The 27,756-nt window shown below is 46.6% G+C and overlaps 1 protein-coding gene across 3 annotated transcripts; it reads right to left on the reverse strand.

Annotated features, from left to right (window-relative positions):
- On the reverse strand, positions 1 to 27,584 carry fbxo10 (F-box protein 10). 3 transcript variants are annotated; one of them, XM_069191660.1, is made up of 12 exons: positions 27,509 to 27,584; positions 26,323 to 26,464; positions 21,797 to 22,387; positions 18,707 to 19,447; positions 12,098 to 12,247; positions 11,461 to 11,597; positions 10,096 to 10,166; positions 8,880 to 9,032; positions 7,107 to 7,382; positions 5,569 to 5,879; positions 3,859 to 4,043; positions 1 to 2,844 (listed from the first exon to the last, which is right to left on the reverse strand). In XM_069191660.1, exons 3-12 carry the CDS (start codon positions 22,379 to 22,381, stop codon positions 2,658 to 2,660), a joined length of 2,796 nt encoding a protein of 931 aa, XP_069047761.1. In that variant the 5' UTR covers positions 22,382 to 22,387; positions 26,323 to 26,464; positions 27,509 to 27,584; the 3' UTR covers positions 1 to 2,657. The 3 variants fall into 3 exon arrangements, 1 of the variants encoding a protein (XP_069047761.1); XR_011189966.1 differs by lacking the exons at positions 1 to 2,844; positions 27,509 to 27,584 and having other exon boundaries at positions 3,964 to 4,043; positions 5,407 to 5,879; positions 26,323 to 26,782; XR_011189965.1 differs by lacking the exons at positions 1 to 2,844; positions 27,509 to 27,584 and having other exon boundaries at positions 3,964 to 4,043; positions 5,398 to 5,879; positions 26,323 to 26,782.
- Positions 27,585 to 27,756: the final 172 nt, after the last annotated feature.

A 27,756-nucleotide genomic window follows, 5' to 3' on the forward strand; every position in this document is an offset into this window, starting at 1 on the left:
TTGTACAAACACCTTCCCTTTTATTTTCACAAACCTGCTGTAAGGTTAAAACACACTAAATGTTATCTAAATATGCAACGCACTCTGGTTGTGCTGCATTGAAAGACTCAGACTCCACGTATCCTCGGGAAACTCACAGTTCCCTTTAAAGATTGTCATTTCATTGAAGAAAAAAAAAACATGATCCAAAAAATCCTGTTTCTGTGAACTTCAGTCCACATGTCTCCAGACAAGATAAAAATCTTCCTTGTGTGGCAGTAGAAGCTTGCTAGCAGTATGTGTAATGAGATTTCTGTGAAGGCTCTGAAAATAGCTGAAAAGTCCAATGTTGCTGCAGGAGTCTCCGGGTTGGAAGAATGTTCTTGGGTCCAAAGAAAAGGGTTTTTTTCTTTCACTGCCTACTTTTACAAGAATGTGAAGAGACTCTTGAACCAAAACCAAATCTTTAAAATACATTTGATTCATTTCTGTGTATTAAACAGGAAGCCACGCACAGCCACGCAGTGTTTAACACCAGTTTGTATCTCACTACAAGCTTTTTAAAAATGTCTTTTGTTTCTTAGAATGTTTTTTTTTAAGCAGTAAGATTTATGTCCTGGCAACATAAGCATTGTGATTCCTTTTGCCTTCCTCTTGTTATCTTGACCTGTGAAAAAAAACTAGGCAAAATCTCCCAGCCCCCTTCTCCACACTCTGTACAAGAGTTTCTGTACAAGAGAAAAAAACAACTTCTGGAACAACAGAGCCAGCTCTGTGTGCACAGCTGTGTTTTACGGGCTTGGTACCAAATGCTAAATAAATCAATCTTCCTGTGAAATCCAAACTGAAAACTTTTTTTTTCCCCCTAACATGGGAGTTTTTTCTTGTATCCTATTTTTTTGGGGGGGGTTCCTTGAGAAAGAATGTTAATATTGACTGGAACAAGTTCCACAATTAAATATTTTCTTCCTGGCACTTGTTAACACTGTCACCTCTTGCTGTTATTTCCGTTTTAGTAATAGTTTGTATTTTTAAAATGTCTTTGTCTTCAACAGCAATGGTATACACCTCTTGGGTATGTCATCATTGCATATGATAATTTGCTCGCAACTGACTTCATCCAGTTAGGTAAAGGTTGATTATACTGCTTAACAATATACCGTCAAAACTTTTTTTTTGCTGAAGAAACCTGAATTGTTGTGTCAGTTATTACTAAAGCCTTGATGGAACTAGGTGTTATAGCTGCCTCCTAACATAATTTGATGGAAAATGTGTTTTTCTTACACTGTGTGAAATCTATGGATTAATTTGTTACTCGTATACTGTTAAGTTCTAGAATAGAGCATGAAAGGAGTCAGAAAGGTCTCTTATCTTCATTCAGCAAATACGGACCTTTAAAGTCAGTAATTTGCTGTAACAGATCTGGCGAAATTGCAAACCTTGTCGTGAAAATGAACGAGCCCGGTGCTGAGAGGAGGGACTACACAGGTACTCGTGTGTCACAGGAGAACACAATTCAGCTCCACGGACCTGGGCAGACTGCAGTGCACAAACCCAATGGGGTCTTCGTATGTCATCCATTTATGTGCGCTAAAAGCTCTACGCAAGTGCCGTACTTGGGGAAACTTAAATTTGTAACCATTTTTATAGCTTGGTATTGTACTGGAGCAAACCGAGTTGAGCTGCTCAAGGGTACAAACTCTCAAACATCCAGCTCCAGAGCACTTCCGGCCACCTGACTTGTGTAATTCTTCCAATTTTTCCTTATGTGTGAAGAACATCAACCCGTCTGAGTTTTCACTTCTTTGCAAAATTATAGACTGGAATTTGTAGCTTTATGATGCGCTCTACTTTGAAAGCCTGGGATGTTTAAACAACAGACGAGGTGGCTCCTGTATGGGCTTATCTCACAAGTCCTCTACACAAACCACAAGTTGAGCCCTATAGCTTGGAGCTGGCTGTAATTAGCAAAAGACACTACTTGGGCTCCGCGAGCAAAGCCTGTCGCACCCTGCACACCTGGTGGAAGTTGTCTCCATTGACCTGTTGGTGCCTTGGAGCTGATGGTGAAAGACATGGAACTACCTCTGTTCAGCACTGCCTCCGGCGCTGAATAATCCTTTAACCTCGGGCTTGTTGAAAACAAATATGAACCCTGTATTTGAAAACCAGGGCCATCGGGAATGTTTGAATAAAAAGTGAGCAATTCCATGTGTCCTACTTCGGGGAGTTTATTTGGACTGGATTAAAGTAAGCTTGTTTTCTTGATCCCACTTACCAGGTTTTCAGAACACTGCGTTGCCTGTCTGGGATCGGCCAGTCGACAGGGGTGCTAGTCACTGCATGGGGACCCCCATGTGAAGTTACTGGAGGGTGGCGGGAGTCCCAGTCAGTGAGCCCAGACTCCGCCACGGAGAAGCCAGCCAGCCGGGTCAAGGAATGTACACTGGGAGGCTGAGGGCCCGCAGGGTGCTGGGACTCGGGGGGACACAGGCACTTTGTGTTTTCATCCATGGAACGCAAGAGTCAGCCATCTTCCTCTCTGAAGCACGCAGAAGGGAGCTTGAGGGCTGAGAAGAACCCTTTTCCTCTCCCACTTGCAAAGCCGAGGGCGGTCGGCTCGCGCCGACCTCTCCCTAAATCCGCGGTCTCCCGGCGGCGGGTCGGCCCGGCCCGACTCACAGGATGGAGCAGAAGATGCTCCCGGAGCTGTGGCAGCCACTCTCCACGCGGGCCGTGATCCGGGTTGTCATGGAGATCCCCCTCGGGGCGGGCTGCGCGGCGGGGGCGCCGCTCGGCTGGCCCTCGACGCGCGGGCGGGGGGGGGGGTTCTCCAGCGCCCACGCTGCCTCCCGCCTGCCGGGACTGAGAAGAGAGGCGGGACAAAGCGTTTACCGAGGAGCCCCGGGGGCACCTCCTCTCCCTCAACGTCGAGAGGAAAATCTCCTTTCTTCTCCAGTGCGGAACTTTTCATTTACAGCTCTTAAATGTCCTTTGGCTTCGGTTGCCAACTCCAGTCCTGGGGGGGCCCTGTGTCTGCTGGGTTTCATTCGATATGAGCTCTCAATCACCAGTTTTAATTGATGCCTTTAACGAAGCTGCTTGCTTGTTTAGAGTTACGTCTTTCTGTCCTGGGTTTCATAAAAACTCTACTGCAACGGCAGTGCTCTGACTGCTTCAGTACTCAGGCCTCTGACAGGCCTCTCCTTGACTTGTTTCCTCTTAATTCAGGCTCAGATTTACGATGAACAGACACAGGTGGGAATGACAGTACACCCCATTCTGCATTTACAATATAATCTTTCAGTGAAAGAAAACCAAATTAACATTTGCCTGGTCCAGTAGCCCCCCCTCCCCCAGGAGCTGGGTTTGGAAACACGGTCCAGTGAGACTCCCTTCAAAACGAAACGCCGCTATGCGTTCGATTCAATTTCTTGTGCCTCTTGCGCACTTTGTCTGCATCTTGAAATGCAGTTCGAAATGAGGTAGAGATGTCTGCTCTCCACCCTCAAAGCCCTTGGAGCACCTTGTGACTCCTCCTTCTCCATCGAGATTAAGCGGTCAGAGGCACCCATCAATGAAGTTTCTCGCCCGACGTCAGGACAGCGACTCAAGTCCCTGTGCACCAGCAGCACATACTGGGCGACCAATATTGGTTTGGTGCACGAACAGAGAAGGCAAGGAGTGATAGCCTCTGACATGCCTGAAGCTAGGATTATCTTTATCAGTAATGAGCTCAGCAAGGGCCAAAATCATATATTACAAATCGGGACTGGTAGCTATCTTGGATACACCCCTTCCCAGCTTCTCCGACTGGCGGTCACAGACAGCTGGAGCAGAAGGGACAATGGGAGACCAACACCAACGGGAGCTACTTGCCTCTTCCCGTTGAAAGCCAGCAGCTCGTTGTTCAGCACGATGCAGTCCTCGGCCGCGGCGGTCTTGTGGATCAGCGACTTCCCCGCCTTGCCCTGGAAAATGAGGTTGTCCTGCACCAGCCCCTTCACCTCATCCAGCACCGCCACCCCAAAGCCGTGCAGCGACTGAATCCGGTTTCTCACCACCTGCAAGAGTGCTCAACAGTTCACACTGGATCAAGCGTACCGCAAAGGAGAGCTCAGGTCAGGTATGTGCAGCACAGTGGGGGGGTGTGGAAGCTGGAGATCGGGCTGGAAATCTGAGCTACTAAACCTTACAGTGAGCCTTGTGTACTAAAACTATATACTTTATGTACTTTCCATATTGCTGCTGTTTGAATGCAGCTGAAGATTCCAGTTGTTACTCTTCTAATGTAGACTGCTGCTACTGTATTCCGTACTAATCTCATGCATATTGCTATGAAATGTAAATTTATGCTTCCTGCCGGTACTTGGATTTTCACTGTTACTTTCCACTATGTTGTCGGCACACATGCTGTTGTCAACAATTTGTGCTGTCGTTTATGTGAGGAAACACGCAAGTAAGCATTTCTTTGTAATCGGGTACATATAACAAACTTGAAACCTTAAACCTCTTACAATGTGTGATTAGGGGGGTGAATATTGCTTCAGCAACTGCAGCTACAGTCACAAAAAGAGTTGCCTAGATTTTTAACTGAAGCCCAGACCACAGGGTTCAGAAACCTCCTCAGACTGACTGGTATTCAGTCCAGGCCATGTCTGCAGTAACTCAGTGTGGCTGCTGGTGACTATCTCATTTTGCTGTCCCCTAGAGCACTGTGTCATCTGGTCTTCCAGCCAAGCTCGCAGTCACCCAGGGTCTGATCTCTTTAAGAGAATTCCTTGTTTAATTAGACCATTTCACCTGTTTATGCACTCAGCCTAATTGAAAAATTCTTTGCTGTAGGTGTTGCTGCGAAGGAATTAAACCGATTAATAATATCTAGTTACAGGTGAGCATGACACTGTATCAGACTCTCCCACTAATTCTTGGTCTTACCATTTACAGTACATTCCACACACCTGGATGAGAGCTGGTATAAAACACAAAAATCGTTTCAGGGTTTGAACCAATCCTATTTGCGTTCTTCAGAACTAAAACAAAGGTCTCCACAATACTCCAGATAAAGTAGTGTAATTGATTAAGAGCTCAGAGAAGCCAAAAGAAAGAGGTCAGAGTCAAGACAAACAGCAGCATATCAAAGACTATCTCACCTTGCCTGACATTAACACAACAAATAACACAGAAAACAAAACTATGCACCTTTCCACCACAAAATCCAACAAGTCACAGTGGCCCAGATCTATGAGGGAGGGTCTGTTTTCTGCACACCCAGGTTAGTACAGTAGAGAGGTAAAAACATTGGTTAAACAACAGATAAAAATAAAGTTCTGGAGTAGAACAGGGCAAAAAAAACAGTTCCGAATTAATTAAATTAAACAAGTTTCTCCAAGGAACTCATTGCATATTCTGTTTTACCTGTAATACCTTTCTTGTCTGTCCTGATTGGTTGTTCTTTTCTGCGGCAACGTCAGAGCACACTAAACAGGCTCCCGCTCACTAATATGAGGCCCATGTGATCCCCCAAGCTCAGTTAAAACCAGTATCCCAGCTGCAACTCCCCTCCACTTCTCAGAAGAACATTATTACCCTCATGTCGGCAGACTCCAGCAGTCTGAGAGCGCAGCCGTGGTTACCGATGATGTCATTCTCCAAGATCACCCCTTCGCCCCTGGAGCTGATGCCATGGCACCTGTTGTCGTAGACACCGTTGCCGCGGAGCTCCACCCGGCAGCCGGCCTCCACGGACACGCCCCCAGCCGTATTGGCCGTGATGCTGTTGTTGACCATGCGGGAGAGCTGGCTGCTCTGGAACACAGAGATGCCGTGGCCCTGGTTGCTGTGGATGGCGTTGCCCACGATGTTCAGTGCTTCGCTGTTCTTCACATAAAGCCCAGCAGCTGCAGCCCAGGAAGAAGAAAGGCTGTTATGTGGACTTTCTGGTACTTTATTCAGACTTTGCACTATCAATAATTTGGCCAATACTGGTTGAAACTGGCTCAATCTACGTTTTTTGCTGCTTATCCGTCTTCTGAAATGATCCAAACTCTACCTTTCTAATACAGGAGAAGAATACCAGCTGCAAGCGAACAACAGTGCAGTACTGGAATGGCCAACTCTTTTTTTTTTAATGCGAGTACAGTTAACCAGGGTGATCATAGTAATTAACGTCCAGCACGAAGCGTTTGTCATTATGATTACAATATTCTGTTGATGATCAATTCTTCAAAAAATGCTCATTTTCTACCAGATTATAAGTGACAGCTGCCCCCTTTGAGCCTGATCCTGTCAGATCTCAGAAGCTAAGCAGCACTGGGGCTGGTCCATACTGGGATGGGAAGCCTCTATGGAACACGAAGTAAGTGATGCTGGTCGACCAGTAGGTGGCGCTCTTCCCTCTGGTGTAGAATGTACAAACTGGAGGCCCAGTATGGCGACAGGGAACACTGTGCTGTAGGAGGCACTGTCATTTGGATCAGGTGTTAAACCAAGGTCCTGCCTACCTGACCTTTAAAGATTCCACGACACTGGGTTGTAAGGAATAAGCTTGATATTCCTAGTGTCCGGATTTGTTTATGCTTTGACGTCTGCAGTCAGGCCTCCCCAATTTTCCCCATTTCTCTCACTGGAGGAGGGATTTCTCACTCCTCTACTGGATCTGCTGTGAAATTGGGCTGCAGGGTGTTAGGGCTTGTGTTTCACCCAGATTGGTGCTGCCCTATCGGAGTACCCCTCCTATATATGCAGGGCTTCAGCCCCCTTCTGGATGAAAACTGCTATACTGATGTGTATAATAATTACTATTCTAAGCAATCACTGTATTTGCAATGTCTTCTCTAATCAATTCATCAGCACTGATGACTCGCACACATCCAGCTCAGAGGGTAGTTCCAGCTCATAATTTGTGCTTCATGGAAGCCAAAGAGATTTGGGCTAACCTAGAATATTTGACAGTGGAAGGAACACAATGTCCGACCGTTAAAGAGTTGACAGCAATAACATGGTGCGAGTCGAGAGGAATATGGTGGATAAGGAAGACAGGGAGTACTCAACGGTGAAGAGCCGGTGAGTTCTGGGGACAGCAATGTCGGACAGGACAAGGCCAAGGCCTCTCGGAAGAGACTTGCCTCCGTTGTGGCTGATGCTGTTAGACTCGATGAGCGCCGCGCTGATGGGCCGGCGGGAGGAGAAACGCTCGTCTTCGCTGTCCAGGTCGCCCTCCCAGGCGATCAGCTCTCCCTCCTCGTTGAAGTTCTCGTTGCTGGCCTGGCTGGGCGGGTAGTTGTTGACATCGTCCTTGTGACAGAAGACGGCCATGCCGTAGGTGCTGTTGTGGCTGATGTGGTTCCCAGTGATGTGGGGCAGACTGGAGGACATGATCCACACTCCACAGCCCTTGTTACCTGGGAGACCGGCGGGGGAGAGCAGGAGAGCAGGGGAAGGATGAGACAAGTTGCTGTTGTGGGTTTAAGCCTCAGTTCTGTTCTGCACTGCCGGGACATCCCACTGTGAAAGACACTGAGCTCACCAACAGCGGCAAGTGAGGAACCGACTCAGAAATTCAACAAAATTAATCCTTCATTTCAGGTATACGCCTGAGACTTCATTAGCTAGAGTCATGATCCCAACACACCATTGGCCACTGCTGAAATTCTCTTCTTAGGAAAAGTGTTATGCTAATTTTACAGATCATTTGTTCCACAAGGCTAGGTCTTCCTGATGCCTACACTGCTCAGGAAGTTCAAGGTAAATTTAAACAAATGTAGAACAATAACTCAAGTAAAGAAATAAACGAGCCTTGTTAGACTTACATCTAAGATATTCTGGATATCTTTTCACAAGTAACAAGTTCTAAACTTATCATTCCTTTCTACAAATTGTATATAAACAGCACAATCATAACCATCACATGCTTGCGTATATTTGTATAAGGATATTCGGCACAACACCAGACACCACACCAACCAGTCACCATACCAGACACCTCTAGTGACACCACCGAGAGCTTCTAGCACTGCGGACGTCATTGCCCTGAGCTGTTGCTGCTAACGAAGTCACCGATATTCGGCATCATTTTAGATTTTCCAAGAAGCAGCCAGAACATATAAATAACCTCATTACCGGAGAAGAGCAGCCGGTTGGCGAGATGGGACTTTCTGCCGTGGGCTGGCGAGCCCTGGGCTCAACACAAACACAGTTTCCAGCCCTGTCAGCTCAGACAACAGGTGCTTTACCCTCCCCCTGCACCTGTCTGGCACTCTGGGAGAGATTGAGTCCTCAGACGCATTACTGCTAAGTGCTGCACTTGATGTCAGTGTTCAGAGAACGCTTCAGGACTTTCTCGAGTGGGCTGGAGGGTAGCTTTACACGACTGAATTCGATGACTCCTAAGTGTTTTAGAATTATATTAAACCACACTATAGCCCTGAGGTGGGTAACACGGGGAATACCCTTTCAATGCAAGCTAGCGCTATTCTGCTGAATTCTGCGCTTTCTACAAAAGTCAACCAATCTCGCCTGTGCGTCTCTTCTCAGAGAGAGGAGACTGCTGCCTTGCAAACATGGTCCGCAGACCCCCTGTGGTGCAGTATACCCCGTCCAAATATCTCGGAAAACCCAGGACTCGCAGAGTGAATATTCAAATCACATGGAGTTTTCCAGCTGTACGTGCAAAGGAGGTACAGTGTCGTCATTTTAAGAAGTGACACCGGAAAAACAGCTTGGATTGGATTTTAGCGAACCACCAAAGCACAATTTTGCTTGGAGATCACAGAACGGTCCACATACCCACACGGCCCGCGGCGGCCATGTTGAACCGCTACCCATGAACACCGGCCTCTTTCGGCCATGCTTCAGCCCACACAGCAGCAGACGCCCCAGAAGGGAACCCCCCGACTCACGGCAGATGGTGTTGCCCTCGATCAGCCCCCGGCTTCTCTCTCCGATCACCACGCCGTCAGAGTAGCCGTGGCAGATCAGGTTGTTGCGCAGCACCGGGTCGCTGCCCCGTCGGATATCAGCCCCTCCCCACTGGTTCTCCCGGATCACGTTCTCTGCAATGGGACGAGCGACAGAAAACATCAGGGGGCGCTGCACCTGTCAGCCAGCCACCTCCTGTCAGTGTCAAGCGCATGTAATTTAGGCCAGCACCCTTCTTCAACCCTAGCCACAACTATGATATAATTATTTGTGTTTAAATCCTGATATAACAGTCCATTACATTTATAGGACATCATTTGTATCATACTCTGCGGACTTGTTCTTCAAGTGGAAATCAAAACACAGAAACTGAACCTTTTCTTTAAATTTGCCGAACCAAAAAAGGTGTTTTTATTGACCACAGTGCGACATGCATGCAATAAAATGGCACCACTGCAATGTGTGTAGAAGAGCTCTCAGTTTGGGATCTGATGAAATGCCCCCCCCCCCGTCTGCACCAGGTAACTTTCTGTTGCCTGTAGGGCGAGAATATTCCTTGGCACTGCAGAGACCTACTCTCACTTCACAGAGCTGCGTAGAGACAGACTATCGGTACGGAGAGCTGAGGCCTGTCTATCGGTACGGAAAACTGAGGCCTGTCTATCGGTACGAAAAACTGAGGCCTGTCTATCGGTGCGGAGAGCTGAGGCCTGTCTATCGGTGCGGAGAGCTGAGGCCTGTCTATCGGTACGGAGAGCTGAGGCCTGTCTATTGGTGCGGAGAGCTGAGGCCTGTCTATCGGTACTGAGAGCTGAGGGCTGTCTATCGGTGCGGAGAGCTGAGGCCTGTCTATCGGTGCGGAGAGCTGAGGCCTGTCTATCGGTGCGGAGAGCTGAGGACCGTCTATCGGTGCGGAGAGCTGAGGACCGTCTATCGGTGCGGAGAGCTGAGGACCGTCTATCGGTACTGAGAGCTGAGGCCTGTCTATCGGTACTGAGAGCTGAGGCCTGTCTATCGGTGCGGAGAGCTGAGGCCTGTCTATCGGTACGGAGAGCTGAGGCCTGTCTATCGGTGCGGAGAGCTGAGGCCTGTCTATCGGTACTGAGAGCTGAGGCCTGTCTATCGGTACGGAGAGCTGAGGACCGTCTATCGGTGCGGAGAGCTGAGGACAGACAATTCCTGCTGAGAGCTTCGTACCTACTATTAGGCCTCTGCCACTCTCGTTCACTGCGATCCCCGCTGCCAGGCCTTGGTAAATATGGTTTCCACTGGAACACAAACAATGAGGGATCAGTAGCCAGTCTTCTCAGAAGCCATCGCACGAAACAGGTCTAGTTTTTCTCTTTTTCAAACTGTACAGGAGTGATTCACAGTTATGCATTTCAAATTCACACACTGGAAAACTATTTTGAAAATGGAGTAATATCATCATTCAGCTCCAAATTTCAAAACTTGTACAGTAGTTTCCAAAAAGAAAAACCTTTTTAAGAGTTTGAAACCCTGAAAGAAAGGGCGGTGAATCACATTTGTAGATATATTTTTTGTTTTGAATAGTGATTATGCTTCTCCTTCTTTTAAGTGCGGCCGTTTCAGAATAGATGCAGGCTTTCATGGAAAGAGTTTTGAAAGAAGAGCGTGAATTTAAGTCCTCTTTGTATGCATAGCAGTTTCTTTTGAGCTGTTAGCTGCTGGAATTTGATTACAAGTAAAGCAATCAGAGAGCAAGTACTGACTGCACAGTAACATGTCTCACCCAGACCATTTCCACCAGCACAAAAAGAGATGACGTTCACTGATGTTGTGAAAGCATCAGTGGGAATTCGATGCAGAATTGCCAAACTCCCACATTTTAGGAAAATTTGTTTGAAAATAATCTCTACCACCATTAAAAAAAAAATTAAAACGGACTTTCTCCTCATTTTGGAAAGTTACATTTAAAAAGCTCTGAAAACCCATAAAGAGACATGGTAATAAGATGATAAGGAGTCTGGAACAATCTACCCAGACATGAATTTAAAGCAGATACCATGGCTTTGCTCAAGAGCAGAACAACTGGATCAGCTACTGTCTACCAGATGGACTGAAATATCCTTCTTGTCTGTAGCCTTTCTTATGTTCCCTGACCTGTATCTGCCAGGTTGTTAACATCTCTTCACACTGTGGACTCCACAGAAACACTTTCGGTTTAGTTGAAACGTTCTAGTTCAAGAGTGAAAAGTAGACTAACACGGCTCTCACGCAGACTCACAGGGGTGAGCAGGGGACAACGGGCAGGAGAAATGAACAGAGCCCCCACCCCCCCACAGCAGTGTTCAGGCCGGTCACTGATGCCCGGTGTCATCGCCCAGAAAGAAAGAGATGTCGCAGTTTAGGCCCGTGCTGCTTCAAGTGCAAAGACGTTTACAGGCACGCATCCCACAAAGGATTATACACTGAAGCCAGCCCTTTTGAAACTTTCTCAACTGCTGCTCTTTCACCTTCCACGCGGACAAGCGAGGGCCTCTCCCCAAACGGCTGCCGTTCCCACATCAAAGACTTGCCTCACTCGGGTTAACCACTCACCTCACCACTGGGTTGCCATTGTACAGTATATAAATGCCGGCCTCCTTATTCCCATAGATGCGGTTGCTGCGAATGCAGCCCTTCCCGTTGCCGAGGACGACGATGCCCGAGCGCAGGCCGCTGTGTATCCTGTTACACTGCACAGAGACGGACACAGACGGGGGGGGGGGAGAGAGATGTGACCGGTACGGCCCAGCCTGCGCATGCTGCAAGTTCAATTACATTGTTTGATTCCCCGAGAAAGCTTTCAACGTGCGCGTACACATTTCCTTTGGTTTTGGCGTTGCCTAGCACCTAATAGTTCACGACAAAGCACCAATAAGCGGCAAAGCAACTCAGAACACTGTGATTGAGCACCAGAGCGCTCTCCGCTTGAACTGCGTGTGTGCTTGGGGTCACAGAAGGCTCGACTGTTTCGCCCTGGAACCTTACCGAACCTCCACGCCCTGTTTGGACACCCGTCCTGTTTTTGCAGTAAAGAAGATAAACCGCTCCGCTTCATCTTGAATTCCCTACGCAATGAGGATGAGAACGCTAATGACTCCACAGACCGAACTCCCGGCTGGGGGGCTTCTACCTCAGGCCCCGTCTAACACAATTCTCTTCCTCGCACGAACGGGTCAGCGCGGAGTCGTACCAGGATGAGCGGGTTGGCGCCCTTGCGGATGTCGATCCCGGCCTCGGCGTTGGAGTGGATGTTGTTGTCCGCGATGAGGCCCTGGGCGGACAGGCGGAGCAACACGCCCGAGGTCTTGCAGCGCGACACCTCGTTCTTCAGCATAACGATCTGGGGACACGGAGGCAGGAGGAGAGAAAGTGATGGAAAAGTGGGCCGGTGTTTTTTTTTTAAGCCTCCCTTTCTACGAACTGGGACTTTTCCGTTCTTTGCGAAGTCCCTAGTTGTGGAACCCCCCCCCGGTGTTTTATCCACTACGAACCCTCACAACAGCGTGGGACAGATGAAGACGTGGTCGGTTTCACATTGAGCCTCCAGGGCAAAAGGCCTAAAGGTTTGGACAAAGAGCTCATGCAAATCTTATGGTAAAAAAGACAAGCCTAGTTAAAGATACACACTGTAGGCAACACCATTTTAACAGTGCTTAGGGCTCAGGTTTTAAAACCCTGGAGCAAGATATTTCCCTCCAATTCCTCCAGTAAATGCCCGGTAAATGAGAATCCACTTTCAGTTGACTTACCTGGTAAAATAAAGGAATAAAAAACACAAAGGTATGTGACAGTCAGACTGTCAGAATCCTGCAGACTAAATGGGAACCCTTTTCAAATTAGGGCAAAGTCAGCTAACAAAGTCCAGGTTCAAACTCGCTACGCCTGGTTTAGCTGCTCCAGAGACCCTCCACTGTGACAAGGAAACCAAAAAAACTTCACACGTTCTGTCACAATTCTCGTGAAGTTGGAAGTGTAATGGAAAAAGGTCAAAGAAAGTAAACTGCATAAAAGATTTTAAAGGGATTTGTATGACAGGAAACAGAAAGAAGTACATAAAGATTTAGGCTGTGGATAACAAGGGGGAACATAAGAGACTTGGAGAGCTTGAGACTTTATTGCAAGAGTGAAAAAAGTAAAATCACAATGGGTTGGACCCAGATCATAAAGAACAGATCGATGCTGGGTCAAGGTCATTTTGCACCAGATCCTGTGAGACAAGAGAAAAGAGCAACAGGGAAGGCCACACAGAAGATGGGAACGTAACATTTTGAGTTTTGCGGAATTGATACGGAATAGAAGCAGCAAAAATAGGGAATTAAGGTGAATCATTGAGGCGTGAAAAGCTTTGAACTTGGCAGCTCGATTCACTGTGCACTCGTTTTAATATTCACTGTATTCTTTTTAACATTCTTTATACTCACAGGCGTCAAGCAAGGATGAACAACCGTATTCAAGAAATGTAATATTAATTATAACAAAACCCACAACTGTTTGCAAATACCAATCTTCCAAACAGCTTCCCTTGTCTATCCTACAACCTGCCTCCTAAATCTCAGTCCTTCTATTCAAAAATAAAAAAAGAGCACAAAAAAAAGCCTGTTTCTTTCTTCCTTCATGATTATATTGAGTGTTGAGGACACAGCAGGGAGTGTGAAACAGACGCTGTGTTGACAGCAGCAGCTCTGTGCTGGTATTATTCACTTCAGATTAGAAGTCAGTGCACAGGGGCCACTTTCTGCATTCACAATTTTTTTACATGAAAAACAGTGTATATATTAATCAAGAAACAAAGAAGTAATAACACGATGTGATCCTTCAGACAGTATTTACAAACAGTAACACTGACTGTGGCTCTGTACACAGTGCCCCTGACCTCCAGGTGCAGGAAGGATATACAGTGCCTTGCGAAAGTATTCGGCCCCCTTGAACTTTTCAACCTTTTGCCACATTTCAGGCTTCAAACATAAAGATATAAATTTTTTATTTTATGTGAAGAATCACCAACAAGTGGGACACAATTGTGAAGTGGAACGAAATCTATTGGATTTTTGAAACTTTTTTAACTAATAAAAAAATGAAAAGTGGGGCGTGCAAAATTATTCGGCCCCCTTGCGTTAATACTTTGTAGAGCCACCTTTTGCTGCGATTACAGCTGCAAGTCGCTTGGGGTATGTCTCTATCAGTTTTGCACATCGAGAGACTGAAATTCTTGCCCATTCTTCCTTGCAAAACAGCTCGAGCTCAGTGAGGTTGGATGGAGAGCGTTTGTGAACAGCAGTTTTCAGCTCTTTCCACAGATTCTCGATTGGATTCAGGTCTGGACTTTGACTTGGCCATTCAAACACCTGGATACGTTTATTTGTGAACCATTCCTTTGTAGATTTTGCTGTATGTTTGGGATCATTGTCTTGTTGGAAGATAAATCTCCGTCCCAGTTTCAGGTCTTTTGCAGACTCCAACAGGTTTTCATCCAGAATGGTCCTGTATTTGGCTGCATCCATCTTCCCCTCAATTTTAACCATCTTCCCTGTCCCTGCTGAAGAAAAGCAGGCCCAAACCATGATGCTGCCACCACCATGTTTGACAGTGGGGATGGTGTGTTGAGGGTGATGAGCTGTGTTGCTTTTACGCCAAACATATCGTTTTGCATTGTGGCCAAAAAGTTCGATTTTGGTTTCATCTGACCAGAGCACCTTCTTCCACATGTTTGGGGTGTCTCCCAGGTGGCTTGTGGCAAACTTTAGACGAGACTTTTTATGGATATCTTTGAGAAATGGCTTTCTTCTTGCCACTCTTCCATAAAGGCCAGATTTGTGCAGTGCAAGACTGATTGTTGTCCTATGGACAGACTCTCCCACCTCAGCTGTAGTTCTCTGCAGTTCATCCAGAGTGATCATGGGCCTCTTGGCTGCATCTCTGATCAGTCTTCTCCTTGTCTGAGCTGAAAGTTTAGAGGGACGGCCAGGTCTTGGTAGATTTGCAGTGGTCTGATACTCCTTCCATTTCAAGATGATCGCTTGCACAGTGCTCCTTGGGATGTTTGAAGCTTGGGAAATCTTTTTGTATCCAAATCCGGCTTTAAACTTCTCCACAACAGTATTACGGACCTGCCTGGTGTGTTCCTTGGTCTTCATGATGCTCTCTGCGCTTTCAACAGAACCTTGAGACTATCACAGAGCAGGTGCATTTATACAGAGACTTGATTACACACAGGTGGATTCTATTTATCACCATCAGTCATTTAGGACAACATTGGATCATTCAGAGATCCTCGCTGAACTTCTGGAGTGAGTTTGCTGCACTGAAAGTAAAGGGGCTGAATAATTTTGCACGCCCCACTTTTCATTTTTTTATTAGTTAAAAAAGTTTCAAAAATCCAATAGATTTCGTTCCACTTCACAATTGTGTCCCACTTGTTGGTGATTCTTCACATAAAATAAAAAATTTATATCTTTATGTTTGAAGCCTGAAATGTGGCAAAAGGTTGAAAAGTTCAAGGGGGCCGAATACTTTCGCAAGGCACTGTAGTTTCTCCTGAGTCACTGGCAGAGTATTTGCCGGGAAGAGATCAGCTCGCATGCCAATTCCTTTCTGGGGGATGACTCCATAAGTATGCCTAAACTGCCTAATTATTTTGTGAATAAAGCCCAGCCGGCATTTTATTTACTTAAGATTGAATTTGCATTTATTATAACTAGAATGGGGCTGCATGGTGGTGCAGTGTTTAGCACAGCACAGAGCACAGAGGCCTTGGGTTAATAATAATAATACCTTATATAGGTATTATATAGCACTTTTCTGGACAGTCCACTCAAAGCACTTTACAGGTAATGGGGACTCCCCTCCACCACCACCAATGTGCAGCCCCACCTGGATGATGTGATGGCAGCCATAGTGCGTCAGTCTGCTCATCACACTCCAGCTATCAGAGGGGAGGAGAGCAGAGTAAGGAAGATAATTTTAAGATGGGGATTTTTTGAAGGCCATGATTGGTAAAGGCCAATGGGAAATTTGGCCAGGACGCCGGGGTTACACCCCTACTCTTTTCAAGAAACACCAAGGGGTTTTTATTGACCACAGACAGTCAGGACCTCGGTTTTACGTCTGATCCAAAGGACGGCACCTTTTTACAGTATAGTGTCCCCATTACTATACTGGGGCATTAGGACCCACAAAGACCGCAGGATAAGCGCCTTAAGTAACCTTAGTTTTTCCCAGGAGGTCTCCCATCCAGGTACTGGCCAGGCTCACACCTGCTGAGCTTCAGTGGGCTGCAAGCTGTGAGTTGCAGGGTGATATGGCTGCTGGCTGGGTTCACTTCCAGACCTGGGGTGCGGTCTGTGTGGAGTTTGTATGCTCTCCCCAAGTTCATGTGGCTCTGGTTTCCCCCTCTGGTTTAGCCCAATGAGATACTGGCATTCTTTGAAAACTGGCCCTGGTGTGAGTGTGTACGTGTTTGTGTCGATGTGTGGGGTGTCCCGTCCAAGGTGTGCGCCCACTGCTTCCCAGGATAGACTCTGGCTTCCCCACGACTTAGAGAATCGATGGATAATGACGAAGATTTCATCAAACAATTTGATTTTAAAAGCGTTTCTTCTGACAGCAAATCCAGCCTTTCAGTAGACCAGATAGGCTGACTAATCCATTTTCTTACATCCTGTTTTCAAACACTGTCCTGCACTTCACATGAACTGACACATGTAACTGGGTCAGCCAGCACCACAACAAGCAGCTGATGTTTAACAGAAGGCAGAAAATGATTCCCACGACTGCGTCATCTGTCCCAGGCAGTCCGGGAAGAATACATCATTTATCTGTAGATGGACCGATAACCTTGGAAGTGAGAGTTCTGAGAAAATTGGTATCTTACTCTAAATTAAGGATGCTCATTTTATCCTGGGGACTACAAAAGAAGCCTATTAATTTACTATTACAGAGAACCTGTTCTCTTTTCTGAATACGGCATTAATCTACAGTATTTACAATCCTTTTACACACAGATTACTGTACATAGATCCTACCTATAAAGATTTTACAGTGATTTTTAAATGGATTGAAATTGATTCCTCATAATTGAGAGCTCAAGTCACTGGAAAGATTTAGTTTGATTAAGGCGTAAATTGTTCTGTGAAGAAGATAACACAGCCCCCAACTATGGATCAAAGAACAATTACCAACGAGGAGGGCTTGTGGCCCATCTAACTTCTCCTCCACATAATCTTTAAGGAATTCAGTATTTGGTTTTAAACATTTTAGGCATTTTTTAATGTATTTACATGTTAAAGGTCCTGCTGACATTTAATTGTAAAACAAATTAAAGAAAGCTCAGAACCTTACTATCTCTGCAACAAAAACTTTCAGAAACCATCACCTACTCTCGATCATTTTGAGGAACTTCCCTGCTTTCAAATCACAACATCGGTATTCTGACAGACCACCAGCAATTTAAGCAAAAAAACAGTAAGCATCCGATTTGTCTTTAATTCTAAGACTATAACATCAACATCCATGTGCTGTGTTATGTACTGTATATCACAGCACACGCTGTGTGTGTGGACAATGTTTTTACACTGAGCAATTTTGTTAAAGTCTTTTCTAACAAAAGCAAGGTATTGCAGGTTAAAAATGTTTATATCCACAGTTGTACCAACAGTAATTTAATAACCAAACATTGTCTAATTATAATTAGTTTAATTTATGCTAATGTTATAAGTAAGAGTAAGTGGTATGTTAGAAATGCAGCTACCCTGCTCTGCAAATCAACTCTATAACACATGTACTGTACAGTACTTTACGATTAACACACGCGTAAATATAAAAATACAGTAAATGAGAGACAATGGCATGTGGAGCACAGGATGAGTGTGCTCAGCATTGATGCTGAAAGTACGCCAACTCACACACAGCTTCTGGTCAAGCGTTGAACAATTGAGATGAAAAAGCCACAATTAAAATCCCTTTCCGCTGGCCAGAGGCTAGCTGAGTTTGTGAGACCTGTGGCAGAAGGGTAGTTTGAGAGGGCTGATATTTTAATCCTACTGCTCAGAGGAGGGGGGATTGTGAAGGGATTCTTCCACTCTATTTTTTATTTTCTTTTACAGAATTAAAAGACTGAAGCAACTTAAATTTATGGGCTAAAATTCTAGAACCTCTTGGGATGTGGGCGAGTTCAGCTTAAATATAGCTGACTTGGGCATATTGTACAGTCTGTATTTATTCAGACTTTTCATGTTTTCTTCCCGGAGTTTCCTGTCCCTACTTGCTGACTTACTAAAACTACAGTGTAGAAACACCTTTGCCCTAAAAACTGGAAAAAAAAACACTGGAAGCTAAAGGGATGATGCTATAATAGTGCAGAATACATACTGCACGGTAAGAATTACATTTTTACAAACTCCCCCTCAACTGTCTTGTATCAGCTGTTGAATTCATGAATCCCAGCTCTATGGACTGTACTGATTTTATTCCTAAAAACTAAAATATTGTAACTTTCTAGACCAAAATAAAACCCCATGCTTAGGCCTACATGGAAAGCATGGCTGGCCCATTGAATTTATTTTAAAACCTTCAAAATAATTTCTTCTGTTTTTTTCCAAATTGGCTTTGAAGCTCAGAGAAACAGCTTTTTCCGCGCCACATACTAGGCTCCCAGAAGCCTGCTGCAAACAGCTTCACGTTTCCCAGCGCTTCCCCCACCGCGCTGGGAGCTCCTGACCCGAACAAACACTGCAGACACAGCCGGAGGGGGAGGGGGACAGGAAGGAGACCGTGAGTGGCCGGGCGAGGCGACGTCACTTACCTTGGCACTCTGGATGCAGCGCACCGCGTAGGCGAGGTCGCGGAACACGTTGCCCTCCAGCCGGGCCTGCGCCTGGGCGCAAACGAACAGGCCCCCCTTCCCGTCGCGGAACAGGCACTTGCGGACGAGGCAGCCCTGCAGGCTGGCGGCCAGCGCCTGGGCCTCCTTGTCCCTCTGCAGCTCCTGCTGTAGGGTGCGCAGCTCCAGGCCGGAGGAGGCGGGGACGCTGGGGTCCCCCGGAGCCTGCTCCAGCAGGTGGCTCAGCCCATGGGGGCCGTAGGACAGTCTGTAGCCGACGGGCTCATCCTCCTCGTTGTCGCTGGCGGTGCTCAGTTCGCTCTCGCTGCAGTCCAAGGCCTCCGACAGGACCGTAGCCCCGATCTCTCCTCCCCCCTGCCCCGTCCCCCCCTCCTTACAGAGCTCCAGTGTCACGACAGGAGGTGGGTGACTGACGTCTGGGCTCCACTCCTGCAGGCTGGCCATGGATTTCGACTTAGCCAGGGCCGTCAGGTGCTTGCAGGCCCAGTTCCGGTCGGAGGCCGGCGACCCCTCTACGGTGACCGAGGCATTGTCGCTGCCCGAGAACTCGCAGCTCTCCAGCAGGCTGAGAGCCACGCCGTGCAGGTGCACGCTGGACTGACTGAAGGAACAGAACCGGATCTGGCACGTCCCGGGCCCCTGGACCTGCAGCTGCCCGTTCTCCAGGTTACAGTTGTCAAACTGCACGTGGCCCGAGGACGTCTGTCAAGAGGCAGGGGAAGACAGAACAGTTACCTGGACAGTCCGGGTCGGCAAACAAAAACGTCCTGGCACATCAGTCAGGAGCGCTCCAAGACTGAAGGAAAGCAGCGAACTTCTAAACTGGAGACTGTGCTTTACTCCAGTGCTACAGTCGGGTCAAACAGCTTATATGCAATATGGGCTTATTCACTTCCACTTCGTTTGCCTGCCAATTAAATGTGCTCAATTGTTTCCTTCCATTTTCTTTCCCTATTTTATTTGTCCACTGATCTGCCTCGCCATGTTTTTTCTTTAGCTATTCGGAGTCCGTGTCCATTAGTTATATCCACATATTGATAAAACACGCTACAGCGATATTTCCTTTTGTATGCTCCTCTCTAAGGATGCTCAAATTGGAATGTACAGCTTGTTTTGTGTGATTTCTGTGACTTTTCCTCTAAGCCGAATTGTACCCCGCTGATAATTGACCACTTGTTCTTATGAACTTTCAGCTAGTCAGTGATGACCTTTATTCTTACAAGCACTTTAACAGATGCTTGGCATTTAGATGTTTTCTCACTGTAAAGTTAAGGGTTTCTTGCCATAAGGGTTTTGCACTGTCAGTTTTTGTCTGTTTAACTCCCCTCATTCTCTTCTTACAGAGGAATGTACAGTAGTTCTGCTCATTATAGCATCTGCTGCTCTCAAGGGGATCGTTTTACCAACTTCAAAACAGAAGGTGGTAGTTTTCAGGTCCAGTCTGCGCCTGGTCTCTTACCCAGACACAATCATCTCCACCTCCAACAACTGATTCCTGGATCTCCACAAACACTTACTATCCATGAAACTGTCATCCCAATCAGAACCACTGATTGACTCGCACAATTCTCCTTTCATAATCAAAATAATTATTAAAAATACATTACACAAAACAATAACACAACATAATATGGGCCCAGAGACAGAAGATACCGCTGGGTTGCAAACAGAGCTGGATTTTTTGGACCATAAAATACTATTACATTAAATACTGTAAGTGTAAGGCACTGCAGCGGGTTTGTCAAAACTGCCCAACACATCATCGGCCATACCTAACCATCCATCCAGGAAATCTACAACACCAGTCTTAAAAAAGCCACCAAAATTATGTCTGACCCCACTCACCCCAGTCATAACTTGTTTGTCCCTCTACCATCTGGTAGAAGGTTCCAAGCGCTGCAGTCGCACAACAACGAGAGTCCAAAATAGCTTCTTCCCCAGGGCCGCCAAGCTGGTGACGCCCCCACTCCCTCCCATCATACTCTGATCTCCCCTCACTTCTTCCTGTACCCACAATGACTGTACTCCTACACCACTACACACACGACAACTGAACGCAAGCCGAAATCGTACTTAAAACTGTACTGGTTGTACTATTTATTAATCACCGTATCATTTTTGCACTATTCGCCGTACTACTTTTGCACTGTTTTGTCCTGTCTCTGTTGGCGTATTTGCACAGTTTTTGACAATTTTGCACTGGCACCATACTGTTGTTCACACTGATATTGTTACTGTATTTCTGTCTATTGTCTTGTCTGCTGTTCTATTTCTATGCTGCGCCTGAGAGACTCACGAGAAACACTCTTCACTATACTATACCAGCAGCCATATCACCCTGCAACTCACAACTGGCAGCCCACTGAAGCTAAGCAGGTGTGAGCCTGGTCAGTACCTGGATAGGAGACCTCCTGGGAAAAACGGTTGCTGCTGGAAGAGGTGTTAGAGGGGCCAGTAGGGGGCGCTCACCCTGCGGTCCATGTGGGTCCTAATGCCCCAGTGTAGTGACGGGGACACTATACTGTAAACAGGTGCCGTCCTTCGGATGAGATGTAAAACCGAGGTCCTGACTCTCTGTGGTCATTAAAAATCCCAGGGAGTTTCTCGTAAAGAGTAGGGGTGTAACCCCGGTGTCCTGGCCAAATTTCCAATTGGCCTTTACCAATCATGGCCTCGTAATAATCCCCCTCTATGAATTGGCTTCATTACTCTGCTCTCCTCCACCCTGATAGTTGATGAGTCTGGCGCACTATGGCTGCTGTCGCATCATCCAGGTGGGGCTGCACATTGGTGGTGGAGAGGAGACCCCATTACCTGTAAAGCGCTTTGAGTGGAGTGTCCAGAAAAGCGCTACAGTATATAAGTGTAAGCAGTTATTATTATTATTATTATTACTATGCGCCCGTGTAAGTATAATGACAAATAAAGTTGAGTTGAATTGAACTGTAATGAGCAACCGCCCTTGCTAGAAACGCATGTGTTGCGTTCAGAAAGCTGTAAGACTTTATAGGCTGTAAGCAGTCCAGCTGCATGAGCGTGGCAGTGCCCTACCTTGTACAAAACAGGCGAGAACCAAGCGGGCATGAAGACCAGGTTGCAGAGGCGGGCAGTGGGGCACTGCTGATCGAAACTGACCAGCAGGGCCACCTCCCCCAGCTTCCCCTTGCCCACGATCTCCACGGGCAGCTTCAGCACCAGCTCGCTCTGCTCCTCGTACACCCCGGGGTGCAGCAGCACCCTGTCGTAAGCCCCCGCCGCCCCCAGGGCGCCCCGCAGGCTCTGGTGCTCGTGCCCCGCCCCCACGTGGTGCACCTTCCTGTCCTTGCGGCGGCGGAAGAGGTAGAGGCAGTGGGAGGACTCCAGCTCCTCGCCGCTCTGGCTCCAGGTGCGGGAGGCCAGGGAGTGCCGCCGCAAGGCCTCCCTCCAGGACCGCGGCTCCAGGTGGGGCCGGTTGGGCCAGTTGGGGTGCTTGCACTCCGCGCAGCCCAGGCACAGCTGCCGCCAGCGCGTGTTGTCCAGGCTGAGGATCAGCTCCCTCCAGGCCCGGCACACCAGGCTGCAGCGGCCCAGGTCCGCCAGGGGCAGGTAGGCCAGGATCAGGCGCCACAGCTCCAGGGGCAGACTGCCAGCCTCCATCCTCACCTGGGGGACGACTGACACTTCAGCGCAGGGCGAGGGGGGGGGGGGGGGTTGGGGGGGGCAGTAGAGAGCTGTCTGTAATTAGGTTCAAGTAGGGAGCTGAGTCAGTATGCGTAGGCTGCAAAAGGAACAAGTAATGGCGTATTCCATGCTGAAAAGAGAGGAAAAGACACACCACGTTTCGGATGTCTTTCCCAGCTATCCCAGCTATCCACACTGTGAAACAGGAAGGAGTCTGGGAGACCGTTAGAGGGAACATGACACGGCTGTGAGGATCAAAGATCTCTCCAAGCCCATAGTTTCCCATTTCACCTCTAATGGCCATGATCACACTGATCTCTTCTTCTCCCCCAAGGGGGGTTTCGGAATCCTATTGCAGAAAAACATCTGAAACCAAAATTATCCCGAAGCTAGGATCACACCTTCCCCCTTCTCTCAATGACAGACTCGTTTCCTTCTAATCCTCTCTATTCATGTGTGGGTTTTGACTTCACACCTCTCTTCACCTCTCTCGACTCCACACCACCTGAGGGCCCACTCTGCTTCCCTCCTGCTCCTGCCTCCTCTCCACTCCCGGCTTTTGTTCTCCCATGTTTTATCAACTGCCGATTTTCCTCTGTCTCTCTCACACCTGAAGGAGGCTCCACTGCCGAAACGTTGCACTTCTTTTCTTCTCTTTTCGGCCTGGAAAAAACCTTTACTTGTTCCTTTGTCTGTAATTATTCCCTGCAGGTTGGCCTCCTGAGACCTCAAGATAACGGGAGATTGGATTTGTGGCGCAGTGCTTGACTCCAATTAGCCTAACCCATCAGACACAAAACAAAATGACCGCAGAAAAGGGGAAATCAATTTACAGCACAAGTGTTTTGCTGGCACATACTGTATGGAAACATACTCTTAGTGGACAGCTTTCCAATTTGTACCTCCACTTCTCTTTCATTCTGTTTTGGGGATCTGAGAGAGGTGAACATATTGTATTACTTTACAGTTCTTAGTATTCTGGAGAGAAATAGCAGGACAATTAGACTACAATTTCCTACAAAGAATTTTCAGTCTTCATTTTGCTAAACACATTAAATGGATAGAATTAAAAATATACTTTTAAATACAGGGCACATTCTTTACAGGAATAGAAAAAAACATGAGGCCAATGACTTTAATTACTCATTCATCTGCATATTCAGTAACTCTTGTAAGTTTACCTATATTACACAAAACACTTTTACAATAAACTGACTAAAGAACTAGATGAAATGCTCCATTTCATGGCAAACCAAGATGACTAATCTTTTTTTTTCTCCACAAATTGCACTTCCTATTAAATTACAAGCAGATAAACTTTTTATTACACATTGAACTAACATTAGAAACCTGTACATGCTAAGAGGTGACACTAGAAAACAAAAAAACAACAAAAAAACTCTTATTCCTTATGTTTCTCAACTACAGAAAACGCCTGTCTTCTTTTTCTTGCTTGAGAATCCAAAGGAAAATCAAGAGAATCCAACAAATATGAGCTTTTCACATGTGGGCGGTTTTCATCAATGCTATGAAACTGCTTTAATGGTCTATTCCATGCACAACAAACAAACAAGACTACAAGATCCATAATGCTCTGCTCAGGAAACAGGAAGAAATGGCAGGGCAAGTGCAATGACTGCCACTAGGCAATAACACCTCATGGAAGTTAGTGTAGTGATTTCAATACTGAATAGAGAAAGAATCGTATACTGCACTGCATGAGTGTACATGTATTTCACTGTGTACTAACAAATTGCACTGGGTGGTGGAGAAACAGTTCCAGTATGCATGCTCTAAAAAGCACCTTGTTCAAACTGTGAAGCAAATAAAATAAAATGTCACATGGACCTCAGAGAATAAAAATGAACCCAAGTGCATTGCTTTAAGAAAAGAACTTTAGAACCATAAATCATCTTTATTTTTATGTCTCCATGCCTTACTTTGAACTCCTGTGACCAGCTTGGCCATTGCTCTGAAGCAAGCAGTTGGGGCAGTCCAACACTTCATCCTGATCACACAGTGCCAGCAGCGGTACTGGTGCTGACCAGCTCTCTCCAGCACCCTGTCAACTCGTCGGTGCCCGCCGTCGTGTCGATTTATTCATCACGGTGACTCGCCAAACTGCGCACCAACGTCTCCGCAACGCCTGTCACAATCAGCTCGTGACATAACCCCGTCTCAGGCCAGCGATTTCTGTGCGCATCTTTACAGCTGTTGCCACTTGCGCACGGTACACACTACAATGAAAAACTTCCCCTGCTGTGCATGCTCTTATTTGAACTGTGAAATGTAAGAAACGACTCAACAGATGAGCCCCAAAAATGTTCCTCGTGCAAACACATTGTAGAAAATACCAGCTACACAACATAAAACACTAAAATTTCCCGGGGTGTAATTTCTACAGTAGCTATGAAATACAGCACAACAGTCATTTTTCATTGGACCTTGGAATTGACAGCTATCCATTCCCCTCTTCCACTTGTAGTTCAACATCCTCAACAGAGGGCAGGAATTGTAAGGGAAATATGAAGACGACAGCCTGAATAAGATGAATTGTATTTAAAAGTGAAAAACAGCATCCACCGCTTTTCACAAAGGGTTGTGGGAATTCTGGAACACATGACCCCACTCTGGTGCTGTAGCTGACACTGCCCCTGGCAAGACCTCTGCTCAACCAGCTACTAGCACCCAAACAGTCTACATTAGGCAGACTGAATGGCTTTTCCCTCTTGGGAAACCTCTCTTGCGACCCCAATTCCAACACTGTTTATTATCAGCACCCTCTGCAGACAACAGACTTCAAGTCTTCTCCTGCCATCATTCTACACTCCTTCATGATGTGATCAGGGATCGTTTAAATATTTCATCACGCACTGCCCGATCTACATAAAGTGTAAACTGCACAAACCGAGTAAATAAACCAATTGAATGGGTTTATTGTAGATGCTCCTCTCCCTCTCCAACTCCTAAGAGTGACAACAAATAAAGGTGAACAGCTGAGTCCATATAGAATTGAACATTCACTAAAGCAGGTATATTATTTACTGGGCTTAACAGTCTCAGACATCTTTCATGCACAATGAGAGATGTGAAAAGCATGTTCCTCTTTGTAACAAAGTTCATCCACGTTGGCTGTCTCTCAGTCCTAAATCTAAACTAAATCTAGGACTTATCATAACTTCTGTAAAGAACAGGCCCTTATTTTTTTTTTGCTTGATTGCAGCTATATTCTCTCCAAGTAAATGTCCTTTCTAAATAAGACCCACCTTACAGAAAATATACATGATATCGTCAAGTAGAGAGGGGAAAGCTGAGTGACTGAAGTTACTCTGGTTGTCATCAAGAGCCAATCACACGATTGAACTGACCGTGCAATTTCTTTAAGATAAAACCACAGCAAAAGTGACTCTCATTAAAAACGCCAAAGTGTGCGGTGTTCGGATGTCTTGGTATCTTGTGGAAAGAGCAACGCGGTCTCTTAGTCCACTTGCTTCAGCCTAAGGACTTTGCACAAGAAATGTCCGAATACAACGCCGTATAAACTCTTTAGAGTTTTTTTAAACGAAGACATCAAGCTCCTTGTTGCACGCCACGCAACAAGTACATACCTTAATCTTAATGCTAGATACTACAAGTACTATACTGCACAGTGCAATTCGATTTAAACTGAAAATAAAAATGACAGATCTGGAAACATAAATCCTGTTTTAAAAATAAAAAACATTGTATTGCATACGTTGTTACAAGTCCTAGCGCATTAGAAACACAGTTCTAAAATAACCGTATTAAAAAATAAACATCTGTCCTGACGATGAAGCGATCAAACGTTCTGAAACGTGTTTCTAGGAATCGAGATGGCTGGGGATCTGACTAGGGGACTCGTTCGACAACACACACTGAATTATATAACCCCTTACCTCCCCAGTTTCAGCTCAACGCGGCCGACACATAGTTGCTTAAAAAATGTTTTCGGACCCTCCCCGACCAACTGCTTGCATAAACAGATTTGAAGACACCCGGGGAGGCTGAAATCCTTTCTTCGTCCTCCGTTCTCAAGCTCTGGAAAGCGGGGAGACGAGGTGGTGGTTGGCAATAAAAAAAATAAATGTGTGCTGATCTCCCTTCTGTAGTGTTACGGCCCCCAGAGACCGAAACAGGAATTTGCTGGCGGTGCCGCTAAACTGTTACCGTCTGGCCGCCTGGATCAATGCATAAACTCCGACATTGTGCAGCGGCTGGTGTTTGTTGTTACAGTATCTCGGCAGACGCCGTAGTTCCCGCAGCTGTGCATCTGCGAAAAGTGATACGAGGCTGCAGCTCTTCTTGCGCTAGCAGCGAGCCGAGACTGCAGCAGCACAACGCAGGAGGATGCGTGGGGCTGGGTTTAGCACAGCCTACGTCAATCTCTCCTGCTTTAACTGCCCTCGCAGCCTCCTGGCAACAGGGACGAGGCAGCAGACAGGATAGGGCAGTGAGCTCCGGCTCCACCAGTCGGAGAGAACATCCCCGACTGTCCTGCTGGAGTCCGCAGACCAAAAAAAATAAGGACTCGGCTTTTGTTGATGTCATTTCTAATCATTTTAACAAGCAATTGACGCCATCCGCCTGCAGACTGTAAGACATGCGTCAAGATTTGTATTTTTACATGTATGAACAATACTCAAATGATCTTTTCTAGGATAACAGTGAGACATAAAACCAAGCCCTGCAATTGGAGCTGCGCGGCAGAACTACTCAATGCGTGCTGTGCACTTTTACTCTGGAAATGTGGGAAGTTACTACAAGCCTCGGCATTGCAGAGTGAATCGGAGGAGCGTCTTTATCTCAACAGTCAGCCTGGTCAGTACCTGGATGGGAGACCTCCTGGGAAAAACTAAGGTTGCTGCTGGAAGAGGTGTTAGTGGGGCCAGCAGGGGGCGCTCACCCTGCGGTCCATGTGGGTCCTAATGCCCCAGTATTACTGTAAACAGGCGCCGTCCTTCGGTTGAGACGTAAAACCGAGGTCCTGACTCTCTGTGGTCATTAAAAAAATCCCAGGGCGTTTCTCGAAAAGAGTAGGGGTGTTACCCCGGCGTCCTGGCTAAATTTACCATCGGCCCTTACCATTCATGGCCTCCTTATAATCCCCATCTATGAATTGGGTTCATTACTCTGCTCTCCTCCCCACTGATAGTTGATGAGTCTGGCGCACTATGGCTGCTGTCGCATCACCCAGGTGGGGCTGCACATTGGTGGTGGTGGAGAGGAGACCCCATTACCTGTAAAGCGCTTTGAGTGGAGTGTCCAGAAAAACGCGATATAAGTGTAAGCAGTTATTATTAAATTATAATAATTATTATTATAATTCTGGA

The sequence above is a fragment of the Lepisosteus oculatus genome, chromosome 1, assembly GCF_040954835.1.
Source record: "Lepisosteus oculatus isolate fLepOcu1 chromosome 1, fLepOcu1.hap2, whole genome shotgun sequence".
Taxonomy (NCBI): Eukaryota; Metazoa; Chordata; class Actinopteri; order Semionotiformes; family Lepisosteidae; genus Lepisosteus; species Lepisosteus oculatus.

Bases quoted from the DNA above. Each gene is read 5' to 3' on its own strand.
- fbxo10 (XM_069191660.1), bottom strand. From the start codon at position 22,381: ATGGAGGCTGGCAGTCTGCCCCTGGAGCTGTGGCGCCTGATCCTGGCC. The intron at 11,598-12,097 runs GTACGACTCCGC...GTCTCTGTGCAG, and splicing joins GCGCCAACCCGCTCATCCTG to TGTAACAGGATACACAGCGG. The intron at 2,845-3,858 runs GCAAGTAGCTCC...CTCTCTTCTCAG, and splicing joins CTGGCTTTCAACGGGAAGAG to TCCCGGCAGGCGGGAGGCAG.